This window comes from Mustela nigripes, chromosome X (genome assembly GCF_022355385.1).
Source record: "Mustela nigripes isolate SB6536 chromosome X, MUSNIG.SB6536, whole genome shotgun sequence".
Taxonomy (NCBI): Eukaryota; Metazoa; Chordata; class Mammalia; order Carnivora; family Mustelidae; genus Mustela; species Mustela nigripes.
The window spans coordinates 81,784,022-81,799,264 of NC_081575.1; the positions used below are offsets into that span (position 1 = coordinate 81,784,022).

General features: G+C 53.6%; 1 protein-coding gene across 1 annotated transcript; it reads left to right on the forward strand.

Annotated features, from left to right (window-relative positions):
• The first annotated feature begins 1,283 nt into the window (after window positions 1-1,283).
• On the forward strand, window positions 1,284-12,216 carry TFE3 (transcription factor binding to IGHM enhancer 3). Its single transcript, XM_059384565.1, has 10 exons — window positions 1,284-1,602; window positions 3,942-4,055; window positions 5,076-5,370; window positions 5,990-6,235; window positions 6,318-6,422; window positions 7,875-7,992; window positions 8,350-8,406; window positions 8,579-8,654; window positions 9,780-9,927; window positions 10,372-12,216. The coding sequence occupies exons 1-10, from the start codon at window positions 1,487-1,489 to the stop codon at window positions 10,813-10,815; spliced, it is 1,719 nt and encodes a 572-aa protein (XP_059240548.1). The 5' UTR covers window positions 1,284-1,486; the 3' UTR covers window positions 10,816-12,216.
• The last annotated feature ends 3,027 nt before the right edge of the window (window positions 12,217-15,243 follow it).

Consider the following 15,243-nt stretch of genomic DNA (forward strand, 5'->3'; position numbering starts at 1 on the left):
ATACTTTAAAAAAAATTAAAAAAAATAAAAAGACTAATTTGGGACCTAATTGTCATCTTTATTATGTGGATAATGGGATTGGGGTTGTGCAAGCATGTGGGGAGGTGCGTATTTACTAAGCCAACGTCCTGGGCCAATACAGTAACGCGCAAGACGGATGAGAACTCAGTGAAGTTATTTGAGGTCCAACAACTGGGTAGGGTCTTGGGATGTTGGGAAGGGGGAAGGGAAGGGAAGGGTCCAGGTGTTCTTTGAGCTGACCGTGTATGGCTGGGGCATCTTTGCTGTGTGTGAGCCAGCTTGTCTGTATCTGGAACACAGACTAGCTCAATAAATATTTGTTCAGCCAGTGCACAAATGAGTGAATCAAGTTTTGGAGAGCCGATTGCATGCCAAACAACCTGCTAGCACTTTTCATAACTTATCTCTAATCCTCATAACAATCCTGCCAGACAGGTAATTATGACCCCCATCTGACAGGCCAGGAAAGCTGAGGATCGGAGAGGGGCAGTCCCTTGCTCAAATCCAAACCCGGATCTTTATTATTCTCGAAGTCATTCACTGAAGAGACCAGATTTCCATCCTTTCACTCATTCATTCGTCTGTCAGGGATTTATTAAGCACTCACTATGTAGTACAACGACCTAGTACAGCAATAGCTCTAGGTGACACAGAGTAGGCGGAATGCTCCCGGGAAGACCAGCTGGGCGGTTGGTTTGTGGGTACCGAAAGGGCGGGGTTTCTGGTTCGCACCTCGGGGGAACTTAGCTGCCTAGGCCTCCCAGTTAAGGCTTCTGCTGAGGAGGCACGGCTGGATGGAGGTTGCCTCGCGATCTAGGGAGCGGTCGTTACAAATATCGGCCAAGAGGGGGCGCGGTCCTGCTGCTAGAAGCGTGGCCTGGAGACCCTATGCGCGCAGACAGGCCACCGGTGCGCAGGCGCAGAGGACGCAAGAAGCGGCTTAAAAAAATCCTGCGGAGGGATCGCTTTCGGGGGCGGGGCTTAATCAAAGTATGTCTCGCTGATTGGCCACTGTTCCTGGGGGCGTGGCCTAGAGCGTCCTTCTCGGAATGAGGGCCGGCCGAATCGAGTTTTCCCTCTGTGTCGGAGGCGTAGTTTAGGGCGGGCCCTCGAGCCACCCCTCGATGATTGGCCGCCTCATTCAGAGGGGGTGGGCCAGCGAGCCGTCCATCCTCCGTGCGGTCACTTCCTGTGGAGTTTCCCCAGCCCAGGGAGGAGGGGGAAGAGGACGAGGGGGAGGAGGGCGGTCGTCCAGGGTTAGGCTGGGGGGGGGTGTTGGTCCGTTCAGGGCGGGGGATGACTCACGGCCCATCCCATCGTCCCGACGCCGCCCGCCCGCGCAGAGCTCGCTCCATGGCTTAGCGGAGGAGGCGGTGGCGAACGGGGGGAGGGGGACTCTTATTTTGTTAGGGGGACCGGGCCGGGGCCCGACCGGCCTGGCAGGGCTCGCCCGGGGCCGGGCGTCATGTCTCATGCGGCCGAGCCAGCTCGGGACGGCGTAGAGGCCAGCGCGGAAGGCCCTCGAGCCGTGTTCGTGCTGTTGGAGGAGCGCAGGCCAGCCGACTCGGCCCAGCTGCTCAGGTGCGGGGCCGCCTGGGACCGGTAGTGCCGACTGGGGTTTCTGGGGGGGACAACGGGAGCCCGGGCCTGGGATTGCAGGCCCTCGGCCTAGGCTTGGAGGACGTCGGGGCGCCGGTCTTGGGAGGGTACCTAAGGAATCCGCTGGTGGCCTGCTTGGACTGAGGCTTAAAGAAGTCATGGAAGTGCCTTAAGGGAGGCCTGGTTCTAATTTGGGGGGCACTTGACTGGGTTTAGAGGGGTAAGATTCTGTTGTGTCCCGAGCCTGGTCTGGGGCAACTGAACTTGGGGGACTGGGGCTGAATTTGGGGTCCTTGAGTTAGGCGTGAGGGGAATGAATTTGAGGGGGTACTCTGTAGGCAAGGCACTGATGTGAAGGGAATTTTCCCCTCAGTGTCAGAGAAGGGGTCCTGGAAGACAGAAGTGCTGTCTTGGAAGCTGGATGATTCCCAGTGGCCGGTTGCTTGACTATGTTTGGGGATAACAGGAATCTGGAGGGATTTGGGGGTATCTCAGATATGCTAGGTGGGACCAGCTTTGTGTGTGTGTGTGCGTGAGCAAGAGAAGCAACATTCATCAAGGCTTGACCAGAATAATCACTTTATTACCCCTGCCCACCCACCCAGCTGGGTCAGATCATGGTCAGGGATAGTGGAAAAGCCCTCTTCCCACACCCCCACAGGGGCTTGAATGAGAGACCGTGAGACAGACAGAGGCAACAGAGATGGTCCTACTTCTTAGCTCGGAGAAGGCCTCAGACCTTACTTGGGAACCCAGAGGAGGGTCTCGTTCCTGCTGCCAACCATCCCAGCCTCTCAGCCAGCCTGGCTCACCCTCTGCGCGTGCCTGGATTCTTTTTCTCCCCTTGCCCGTCAGACAGTCAGACCCTGGAAATCAATCATCTCGAATCTGTCCCTAGAGCTGGAATGAGGGCCAGGTTCACCATCCCTGCCTGGGTGGGTCCTCTGTGGCCTCTTCACATCCTCACTTCGATCAGCAGGCTTGTAAGCGCCAGCCCACTCTGTTCTCACCCTGCCCACCCCAGTGCCCATCTCTTCAAACTTCAGTGCAATGGGTGTGTGAGCAGGGATGGGGCTTTGCCTGCTTTCTTCCTAGGATTGTGCTGAGCTCAGCAGCTCCCCAAGCTTCCTCTTCTCGACTTCCTGGGTGGTTTTAGGTCCCCAACTGAGGGTGAGGAAAGGAAGGAAGAAAACAGATCCTCGGAGCCGCGGGAGAGAGTTCTTGTTAAGCAAAGTCACCCACAGTGTTTCAGGATTCTAAGTCTTTGACTCGATTCAGGATGCATATCCATTCACGTGCATGTGAATGCTTCCTACACACTAGGGTCTTGCCCCTGGCCTGGAGGACTGAGTGAGAGAGAGCCTTTGCACCCAGTGCTTGCCCATTTTCTGATGACTTCGAAACAACCTGGCTCATCACAGTAGTGGGAATAGTTGAAAGGGAGGGGTGTACAGCTTTTTATTTTGTGTCAGTGGATATTGGTTTTAGAGGTAGGGTTGTGTGTGTGTGTGTGTGTGTGTGTGCGCGCGCGCGCGCGCGCGCGCTGTCACAAAAATCCAGGAGAGCGCTGGACAGGCTCCTCCCGCCAAGAAAAGAATGCTTGCTTGCGGAAGCGGATCACCCACCCCAGCGCTCCCTCTTTTAAATCCAAATTACCGGAATGAGGGGAGCCCTTGATATTTCCGTTTTGTATTGGGGGTGTGTATTGGCTTCCCCTGAACTCGGGCTGGGGCGGGGGTTACTTATTTGCAAAAATGGTGGATCCTTCCGTCCTGTGAATCATCGACCCCAGTTCTTTGTGATGCATTCAGTTTGTGTTACAATGGACTGTTGTGCCGAAGGGTGCCCCCACAGTGCTGGAAGTGTGTAGACCTATGTGGGCTCACATTCAGCTGCCAGGACCCCAGGAAGAGGTATGGGGGCTGGAACAACTCTGACTGCGAGGTCAGGACTCCTGCAAAGTGAATTGTCCTTCCTAAATTCTTTGCTTCTCTTTTCCCTCCAACCCAGGTTATTACACGTGACTGTGTTAGAGTGAGGAGTTGGGATCCAGGCACTGTTACTATTTTGAATCCTAAGGGACTATGGGTAACAGTAAAAGCAAGTGGGGAGGGAAGAGGGGTGTGGGGAGAGAGGAAAACCTGGAAATTCCCGATGGTGGTAACCAAGGAGTAGCCTCTTCTGCGGCCTGCGCTCTGGTCCCCTCTCCCCTGATGTGTGTCTCTCTCCTTCCCACTGCCCACTCTTTCTTTCTCTCTTGGAGGGGAGTGAGGTCTCCACATACTCACTGACAATCACCCTTCCCTCCCTTCCACCCTCAGCCTCAACTCTTTGCTTCCGGAATCTGGGATTGTTGCTGACATCGAATTAGAAAGCGTCCTCGATCCGGACAGCTTCTACGAGCTCAAAAGCCAGCCCCTACCCCTACGCTCAAGGTCTGTCTCCCCTGACTCCCCTCCCAATTCCTCAGGCCCCTCCATCCCCTCTTGACAGGCAGAGGCCCTCAGTGCCAGGACAACCCTTTCGGCAGAGTGCATTTTCCAGATGGTAAAATTAAGGGCCTGAAAGTGTACGTCACACAGGAAAGCAGGTGGCCACGCTGGGATTCCATTAGCTTGAACCAGACCTCCCCTGCCTCCCTCCTCCCAACCCGAACACCCATTCATACACAAATATTGCTGGAAGCCTCGGTTGGCCTGCGGGTGCCCAGCCGCCAGGTGGGCGGAGCTGTACCCACAATCCCTGCTCACCCCTTTCCCCACTCAACAAACTCACCCCCCCAGCCCTTGAGGAACCCCTGCTGGTCTCTTCTTTCCCCAAGCTTGGAAGTCTAAATGTGCTGAGTCATCGGCCCGGGCTCTGAGAGAGGGGAGGGGACCTGGAAGAGGGGCAGGAAGAGAGGATTGTGAAATCTCTGAGATTTTCAAGACTGCCTAGCTCCTGGGTCTAGAGGCCCAGGCTGGGGCTGAGGAATGCCCTGCACTTACCCCTGTAGCCAGATGCCCATGACCAGGAGCTGAGCATCCTCAGCCCCAAACGGAGCTTTAAGAGCCCTCTGTACCCTAACCTACTGCCATGGCCCCCATTTGGCATCCTTCTGCTCTCCTTTAAATGGGATGGACCCCCTCTCCCACAGCCTAGCAATGGCATCTCTCCTCAGTGTTTGAACAGGCCCAGATCCAGCCTTCACCATAAGGATCGAAGGCTAAACCTTTCCCCCACCAGACTGTGACCTCTAAGGGCTGGGACTCGGCCTGGTCCCAGTATCTCCCCCGTCAGACTGTGAACCCAGAGAGCCCTGAGCAGGTGTGCTTCCTGGGTGTCCCCCTCCACGTTGTGGCCCCTGAAGGCAGAAAACAGGCCTAATTCCAGTATCCGCTTCCTCCCACGGTGACTACTTAGGCTCAGGACAAGACTTTTAGCTTACCTATGGCCCCATATTTCCCATTCCACAGCCTCCCAATATCACTGCAAGCCACCCCAGCTCCACTCTCTGCATCGTCTTCTGCAGGGGGCTCCAGGACCCCTGCCATGTCGTCCTCTTCTTCATCGCGGGTCTTGCTGCGGCAGCAGCTCATGCGGGCCCAGGCCCAGGAGCAGGAGAGGCGTGAGCGACGGGAACAGGCCGCAGCCTCTTCCTTCCCCAGCCCTGCCCCTGCCTCTCCTGCCATCTCAGTTGTGGGCGTCTCTGCAGGGGGCCACACACTGGGCCGTCCTCCCCCTGCTCAGGTGCCCAGGGAGGTGCTCAAGGTAAGGTGACATCCAGAGGACCTGGGAGGGGTCTTGGTGACTGAGGAGCGGTCGTGGTGGCTTTTCAGCCAAGGTCCTAGGGGCTCTCAGGAAGGTCCCAGTTACTGTTCAAATAGGCTGTGTTAGTGTCCCGTTATATTTAGGGGTTCCAGGGCATTCTCGCGCAGCCATGAGGGGTTCTTAGGAGGCACAGGATGTCTGGGTGGGCCCTGGAAGGTTGTAAGTGCCTCGAGTGGGCCCTAGGGCCTCCTATGAAGTAACCCCAGGAAGAAATTCATAGGAAGAGTTTCCTGTGTATGTCATACATTAAGAGTTTGGCCACTGGAGTGACTTGGGAAGCCACATGTGGCTTCTACGTCTCCTAGGTGATGTCAGAGACTGGAGAGGGAGTCTTGGGACCTGTGCCAGGGTGCCCCAGAAACTGAGGGATTTCTGAGAAAGAGTTTGGGCCCCTGGGGAAGACTTCCCAGTATTGGGGGAGGTAGGAGGGGTTTCTGATTCTGGGCCGGGTTTGCTGGCCTGAGCCTAGAAACAGGTGACCTCTGAGGGTCAGCCTGGGGCACATAGTCAGCCCATCCTACCTTGTCCCCTTCCACCCCTCCTTGCTTCCTTCCCACAGGTGCAGACCCACCTAGAGAACCCGACGCGCTACCACCTCCAGCAGGCACGCCGGCAGCAGGTGAAACAGTACCTGTCCACCACACTCGGCCCCAAGCTGGCTTCCCAGGCCCTCACGCCACCACCGGGAGCTGCTAGCGCCCAGCCGCTCCCAGCGCCCGAGGCTGCCCATGCTGCCGGTCCCACAGGCAGCGCCCCCAATAGCCCCATGGCGCTCCTCACCATTGGGTCCAGCTCAGAGAAGGAGGTCAGTAGCTGCAGACAACCTTACCACACTCCCCGTCGTCCAGCTTCCTCTAACCCTTGTCCATATTCCCTTCTTCCCTCAGATTGACGATGTCATTGATGAGATCATCAGCCTGGAATCCAGTTACAATGATGAGATGCTCAGCTATCTGCCCGGAGGCACTGCAGGGCTGCAGCTCCCCAGCACGGTGAGGCCCTGAGATGGGAGGCTGGCTGAGGCTTAGTCGCATCCCTCTGTCCCTGACACGACACCCAGGCTGGCTGTGTATATAAGACCCTTACTTTGGATTGTACGAAGATAGTGAAGCAGGCCATGGGGATGAGAAGAGAGCACACTAGGGCCCTGGTACCTTGTGTTAGGCGGTGTGGAGAGGTTGTCCTGGTGGATTCTGAGAGATACAAGGGCAGGGACTCTGGGGAGGTAATCAGGCATACCTAGGCAGTCAAACTGCAGTGTGGGAGGGACCAAGGAATGGGACTCTTGTAGCAAGAGATTCAGGTCATTGGGATATAGCCAGACCATGTAGCGATTGGAACATATCAAAAGTCTTAAAAACCTGGTATGGTTGAACCTCAGGGTGATCGGAAAGTACATTTCTTTCAGTGAACCATGCCAAGAGGCTGGATCCTTGTGGAGAGTGGGTAAAACTCTCTGGAGCAAGGGATGTGCCAATAAATTATACAGTTCTGGTTCTGGAACATTCCAGGAGTCCTATAACTTGCTTTGGGACATACCAAGGGGGCTGTGGCTTTGTTTCCTTCCAACACACCAAAAGGACAGAAGCGTGTATAAATACGGCACCAGCTTATCAGAACTTTTTATTGATTTGGACACAGCTAGGGACTGGGACCTTATATTAATGTGGATCCAGCAGACTAGCAGGGGTTTCAAGAGATGATAACTCATCAAGAGGTGGGATTAATTATTCAGGGTTTAGTGTGTTACCTTGGAGTATATCCAGGAGAGGGTGAAGGAAAGAGAACAAAAAAATCAAGGCTGGCATAAAAGAGCAGTGCTTGTTGAATAGTTGGACAAGAAATCCTGAGAGATTGGAATGCGTAGGAAGATACCAGAAGTCAGGAGCTCGGTGCATGAACATGTACATGATAAGGTGGTGGAACACAACAGCCACGGCAGAAGGCTAGAGATCGGGCTGGAACTCTCTGAAAGGCCATATTTTGGATAGAATGTTACCATGACAATTTCCCAAGGTCTGAGAAGATTGAGCTGGAGTGTTCCAAGAATGCCGACTTGGAACATTGTGCTAAGAGGGGCTGACGGGCTGGAAGGTTGCATCGTAGCCGAGAAAGACCTGAGGAGGAGTGGTTTTCCAGCACTTCTCAGGGCCAACCCCAGAGTTGGGGAGAGGGGCCTCCTAGGTTGCTGAGGTATTTGGGGGCACTCAGGGGCACAAGGAAAGGGTCCAGCAGACTCCGGTCCCCTGACCAAGCTGGGTGGGTCCACGTGATCCTGTCCTCCCCACTGAGTCGCCCTGCAAAGTTCCCTTGAACGAGAGGGAAGGGTCCCTGTGTTGAGCCAGCCAGTCTTTGTGTTAGGGCATCTGTGGAGCGTGTGGAAGGGTGGGGGCCAAGCCTGGGGCTGCTCCGAGCCGTCGTCTCTCTGCCCTCCCTGCCCCCAGCTGCCTGTGTCAGGGAATCTGCTTGATGTGTACAGTAGTCAGGGCGTGGCCACACCAGCCATCACTGTCAGCAACTCCTGCCCGGCTGAGCTGCCCAACATCAAACGGGAGATCTCTGGTAAGGGCCAGGGACTTGGCCCCAGGCGCCCATTCTGGACCCCGGGGTGAGCCCTTTGTCAACCAGGTGGGCCTGATACTGGGGGAAGGGACTTAAGCAGACAGAAAGGGGCTGTTTGCCCTCTCCTTCCACATGGCCTATGGGCTAGCTTTCACCCCATTTCCTCTTGTCTTGGGTTTAACAAATGACCAGTCACCAGGGCTCTTTTTAAAAAAGTCATGAAAGTGGCACTTCAAAAAAAAAAGTCACTTCCCTGTCTCCACCCACCATCTCCTACCCCCGCAGCCGTACATGCTGCCCTCTGTCTTTCCCACGCCCAGAGGTCCTGACTACCCGCCACCCCCACCTCTCTTCCAGAGACGGAGGCCAAGGCCCTTTTGAAGGAACGACAGAAGAAAGACAATCACAACCTAAGTGAGTGGGCTCCCGTGCCCTTGCCAGCATGCTCTCCAGCCCTGCCTCACTCCCTGCCCTGGCCTTCCTTGAGGGGGGCCTGTCCCTGCAACAGCCTCCCCATCCCCAGCTCCTCCTCCCTCCTCAGGCTGTTGACAGCTTTCCCACTCTTCTCCCCACCCCACCCCCAAAGTCGAGCGTCGCCGGCGATTCAACATTAACGACAGGATCAAGGAGCTGGGTACCCTCATCCCAAAGTCCAGTGACCCGTGAGTCTAGGATGGGGGGAGGGCCTTGGGCTGGCAGAAGGTGGGATGAGGGCCCTGTTCCCCTAAAGCTGTTCCTGGGTGGGAAGCGCCTGGCATTTCTGCTCTGGGTCCATCCAGCTTTCAGGACCCTGCATAGGGGCATAGCCCCTTGTAGCCCCTAACCTACAATTTTAAGTGCATGACATTGCAGTCAGTGTGCCTCATCTGGTCCCCATCTGACATAGGCACTCATTTTGGGTTCATTTAGTACTTCCTAATTATTCATTCAAGGGACGCATCGAGCTGCTTTGTGTCAGGGACTGTGCTAGGCCTTGAGGATATCAGAGGGACAAAATAGACAAAAATCCCTGAGCTCCTGGAACTGATACTTTAGTGGAGGCAGACAGACCATAAACAAGATAAATAAAATCTGGGAGGTTACAAGGATTGTAGTGGAGAAAAATAAAGAGAAAATGGGGGCGTGCCTGGCTGGCTCAGTAGAGTGTGTGACTCTTTTTTTTTTTTTTTTAAGATTTTTTTTTTTCTTTTGAGGGGGGGTGAGAGATGGAGCAAAAACGGGGGGAGAGGGAGAAGCAGACTCCCGGCTGAGCAGGGAGCCAGATGCGGGACTCGATGCAAGGGACCTAAAGATTGTGACCTGAGCCAAAGGCAAACGCTTAGCCGTCTGAGCCACCCAGGCTCCCCAGTGTGTGACTCTTGACCTCAGGTTTGTGAGTTCAAGCCCCATGTTGGTCATAGAGATGACTTTAGAAAAAGAATAGAAGATCGGGGAATGTTGGCAAGGGTTACAACTTAGGGTGAGGAGGGGTGGGCACAGGGCAGGCCTGGACTGACAAGCAAACATGGGCGGTGAGGCAGGAGCCATCTTGGTGTCTGGGCTTCGAAGAGTGTTCTCCGCGGAGGGCACTGATGGCCTGGAGGCCCTGAGGTGGGAGTGGTTTTCCATGTTCTAGGAGCATGAATCTGTTCTTCCCCCAGAACAAGTGGGAAGGGCATTCCATACCCTTGAGGTATGCCCCACCCCTGAACTTCTGGTCTAGGCCTGTGCTGGTGCAGTTGCCCCATCAGCTCCCGAGAGCCCCCCTACGCAACACTGCCTCCTTTCCTCCCCGTCGGGCCCTACAGGGAGATGCGCTGGAACAAAGGCACCATCCTGAAAGCCTCTGTGGATTACATCCGCAAGTTGCAGAAGGAGCAGCAACGCTCGAAAGACCTGGAGAGCCGGCAACGTTCACTGGAACAGACCAACCGCAGTCTGCAGCTCCGAATTCAGGTTTGGGACAAGGAGGCCGTGGCAGAGGGGACGGGGGCTCCCTACAGGCAGAGGCAGAGGAAGAGCAGGCTGGGATTTCCTGGCCTACTTGGGGGATCCCCAGGCTTCCCCAACTCACACGACAGTGACAAGTAGCAATCATAACCCTACCTAGAACAGCGACGAATACTGGCTAATGTATATGGTGTTTGTCTCGTGCAGCGCACGGCAACAGGAGCCTTATCTCCATTTGCTAAGGTAGCCCTCTGTATGCTTCCGTGAGGCAGGGACCGTTATTCCACTCGTTTTACAGAGTGGGACTCTGAGGCCCAGCGACGTTAAGCAAAACTTGCCTCAAGTCACACAACCCGTGAGCAGCAGCCTGCCCTTGGCACCATCAGACTTCTCTGCCTCTGAGGAACCATGAACCCCATCTGATCCTGCCCCCCCCCCCACCTTTCGCAGGAGCTAGAATTGCAGGCACAGATCCACGGTCTGCCGGTACCTCCCACCCCGGGGCTGCTCTCCCTGGCCACAACTTCAGCCTCTGACAGCCTCAAGCCAGAGCAGCTGGACATTGAGGAGGAGGGCAGGCCAGGCACAGCAGCATTTCACGCAGCAGGGGGATCTGCCCAGAGTGCCCCCCATCAGCAGCCCCCAGCGCCACCCTCGGATGCCCTTCTGGACCTGCACTTTCCCAGCGACCACCTGGGGGATCTGGGGGACCCCTTCCACCTGGGGCTGGAGGACATTCTGATGGAGGAGGAGGAGGAAGGGGTGGCGGGGGGACTGTCGGGCGCCCTGTCCCCACTGCGGGCAGCCTCTGACCCCCTGCTCTCGTCGGTCTCCCCCGCTGTCTCCAAGGCCAGCAGTCGCCGCAGCAGCTTCAGCATGGAGGAGGAGTCCTGATCAGGCCTCACCCCTCCCCTGGGACATCCCCACCCAGGAAAGGAGGATGCCTCAGGATGAGGCCCCACCTTTTCCCCCCCACCCTCCCGTGAGACTGCCCTGCCCAGGTGTTGGGGGGAAGAGCAGACATGATGAGGTCCCACCCCTGCAACCAGGCAAGGAGGAGGAGTCAGATGAGGCCCCGCCCCCTTCCCCACCAGACCAGCCAGTGAGGCGTTTCAGCAATGGAGAAGGCGGTAACCTCGGGCCATTCCCCTGGAGATTGCAGCCCCGCCCCGCCCTGTGGGATGCGCCCTTGCCCAGGTGAGGGAAGGAGGCAGCATGAGCTAGGCCCACCTTTGCTTAGGGACTCTCCTAGCCAGGTCTCCTGGGGTAAGGAGATAGCAAGATACTGGCCCACCCCCTCTCTTGGAACCACTAGTCTAGTCAATCCGGGCAGGGAAGAGGAGTCAAAATAATAGAGGTCTCACCCTGGGGGTTTAAGCCCTGCCCTTTCCTCTCAGCCCTGCCCTGTCCAGCCAAGGAACAGACGTGAGGAGAGCCCTTCACCTGGGAGCACAGTCCTGGCCTTCCGGCCGTGCGGGAGCCAGGCCCCGCCCCTTCCCTATAGGCTCAGCAGAGCGCAGGTATTTCAAACATGGGGGAGTCCGTGAGATCAGGCCATGTGGAGATCAGACCTTGTCCCTTAGCAACATCCCATCAGAGCATTCCACGCTGCAGGGAGGGGGAGAGTGGTACTTTAGCTCCCCAGCCTTAACCTGGGACCAATGGGACCTAACCCAGGAGGGCTCTGAGCCAACCTTGCCCTTGGAGAAGAGGGCCGATCTTGAAATCTTGTGGGGCGACATTCCAGACCTCGATCAGGAGAACTAGACCCTCACCCTTGGGTAGAGTCCCGCCCCCTACTTTGAAGGGCAGTTTAGGGAGGTGATGGGAATTAGAGGGTACGGAGTCCAGGTTCCCAGAACCAGCACCGCAGCACTCTTGCAGTCTATAGAGGAGCAGGATGAAGGAAGGGGCCTTTCTGGGGAGTTCCCAAGCCCGGGGAAAAGTGGAAGCCTATCCCACCAAAGCAGAGGCTTGGAGGGAGGGTTGCAAAAGCATATGTACACCTCTTTTGTTTATCTGATTTTTTTTACTGACCCCCACCCCCATTTCTCAGAAGCTAGGTCACCTCCAATCTCCGGCCTCCATCCACCCCGTTCTCCATTTGGGAGGACTCCTCCCCATTTCAGAGCTGTGAGACACTCCCTGCCCATGCCCACCCTTCCTACCACATACACCCAAGGTTGTCAGCTTCAGATCCTTGGGGTCAAGCCCCAAGGAGGGTGTACTAAGGGGTCTGTAGGTTTGTGATTAAAATAATAAATGCTAGGCGTGTTTGATGCGCTTTTAACTTTGGCAGAGGGTCTCCTATCCTTGCTTTTGACTGTACAGTGAGCACGGTTGGGGCTGGCCAGGAGGAAGAAGGTTCTTGGAAGAAACAGATTTATGTGGGATGGACTAAAGAACTTAGAGGGGCTGGAGGAAAATAACCTGCGAGCAAAAGCAGTCAGTCCTTAACTACCTGCCAGGCACCCTCCTGTTATGTTTCCCCTAATTGTTTAATCCAAGGACTAATTATGAAGAAAGTGCCACTTCTTAGACCCATTCCATGTTGGAAGAAGCTGAGAACTAGAGTTTAACTAACTCCCTGAAGATACATAGCTAGTAGATGGACGAAGAGCTAAATGGTAAAGTTAGGAGAGCGAGAGATCTGCTGTGAAGCATGTCATCACTGAGGGCAGAGGCAGCAAAGATTTTCTTGCAGGCTCACTTTTGGAAACCGATCAGGAAGCGTATGAGGATAACTCCTGGCAGGCGGTAGAGGTCTGCCAGATGGTCCAAAGGGCACAAACAAAAACCATAAGGGTGGAGGGACAGGCAAGCAGTTCCGTTTAGGGACAAATGTTGACATTTGGGGGGGGGGGGGTTAAATGGAGGTAAACAAACACAAATACTCTTCTTGAAAGTTGGGGAAAAAATATTATTTTTGGAACTCCTCCACCAGACTCTGGCTCCCAGGATGGGCATCAGGCCTGGCCTTGCATCTCCCCTAGCAGATTGTGACCGCCACCCTTCCTAGTCCTTTCTGGCTTGTCACACTGACCATTAAGGCCTGGTTGCCGAGCCTCTGGCACCAGACTGATGTGTCCCTGATAACCTTTTCTGGACTTCCTCCTCCTCGAATCTGCTGTGTTCTCTTTTTCATTTTGTGAACATAACACATAACGCCCAGAAATGTTTTTCTCCAAGTTTGTATTCTGAAGGAAGTTGAGCTTACTTAACGGAAGAGCTGCGAAAGCATTGACGTTCCTGGACCCATCAACCAGCATCCTCTTATGTGAATATCCTACAGAACCATGGCATATTTATCAATGCTAAGAAAATAACATTGGCACAGTACCAGGAACTCAACTTTCAGGCTTTATTTGGATTTGACTGATTTTTCCAAGAATTTTTTTTTTTCTGTTCTAGGATCCAAGTAAGGAAACTCTGTTATCTCTTCCTGTGTAGCAAATTACCACAATCTCAGTGACTAAAAACAACACACGTTCACATTCTCCCAGATTTTGTGGGTCACGAATCTAGGCTGGCTTAGCTGGGTCTTCTATTCCAGTGGCTTTCCCGAGGATACTACCAAGGAAGGTATTGGGAAGGTATTCAGGACTCCTCTGGAAAGCGGGACTAAGGAAGGATCTGGTCTGAGCTCCCATGAGTTTGAGCAGGTCTCAGCTCTGTAGCCTGCTGAACTGAGGGCCCTGTTCCTCGTTGGTTATCAGCTGGGGAGCTCCCAGTCCTTCACATGTGTTCCTTTCCTTCCATGAGGCGCTCACGCATGGTGGTTTGCTTTGTCAAACCTGCAAGAGAGTCAACTAGCAAAATGGAAGTTGCAGTCTCTTGTAATGTAATCACAGGAAGTGACATCTCAAAGGCAAGGCATTTTCTTGGTTAGAATCAAGTTACTCCAGGGGAGGGGATTACAAAAGACCATGAATATCAGTAGGTCGGGACCACTGAGGGACCATCTTAGCAGCTCCCTACCGCATTGCACTTAGCAGCCACATCTTGGTTTCCTCTGACAGTTTCGTGCTTTGTCCACAGAGAAGGGCTAGAAGCTGCTCTTCTAAAAACAATGAGCATCTTTAGTACCCAGATCTTGGTTTCTACATGACATTATCCAGTAAAAGGAACCAGGGATCCCTGGAGAAATGGCTGGTCATAAGGCCAGGGTAGGGAAGTACAGGATGGGACTGGAGCCTCCTATAGTCCCACAGAGTAAGGAAGTACCAGAAAGAAAAAAAAAAGGAACATGTCTTAAGGATAGAAGAGCCATCCTGAAAGCTCCCAATGGCCAAAGCTGGCCCAGCTTGAGCAACAAAAAAATAATGATAGTATTGGTTTATAGTCCCCAAAATGAAATATCTGTGATGCCACACTTATATAAATCAGTGATATGATTGAATAAATAAATGCTTGCTACTGGACAACTCCATGCATAAGAATTCCAAATAATAATAATTATAGAAGGAATGAGGGAAATAGAAAATTACTGTTAAAATACCACAGTAATAACTGCTGCGGACCTGATCCACTAAATGCAAATATTAGTGGGCAAAACTTTAAGGTGAACAGGATAGTTGCAAGGCCATAAAGTATCACTCCAAAATTTTTTTAAAAGATTTTTATTTATTTATTTGACACAGAGAGAGGGATAATGAGTGAGTGAGCACAAGCGGGGGTAGTGGCAGGCAGGCAGGCAGAGGGAGAGGGAGAAGCAGGCTCCCCATCAAGCCAGGAGCCTGATATGGGGCTTGATTCCAGGACCCTGGGATCATGACCTGAGTTGAGGGCAGCCACTTAACTGACTGAGCCATCAAGGTGTCCCACAAATTTTTATTAAATACTTGATTCCACACACACACACACACACACACACCCAAAAGAGTTGGAGCTTAATTCTCCTCCTCTTGAATCTAAGCTGGGCTCAGTCACTTGCATCAAAAGACAAGAGTAAAAAAAGTGAAAAACAGTAACTTTGCAGTAGAAAAATCTGACAGACCCCACCTTAACCAAAAGATGAGTTAACATCACCAGTTCTAAGACACATTGCTGTCAGGTATCCCTGGAAGTGATACAATGAGAAAGCATTTCACGTTCATAGTATTCTTCCTCAAAACCCCATAACCCCTGTGTAATGATGAGAAAATAGCAGGAAAAAAATGAATTGGGACAAGGACATCCTACAAAATATTTTACCCGCATTCTTCAAGTGTCAAGATCACACAAGACAAAGAAAGATTGGCCTTATATTTAAGCAAACTCAATCATGTTTGTCTCCATATGTCAATTCTGGCTTTTTTTTTTTTTTTTTTTTTTTTTTTTTTT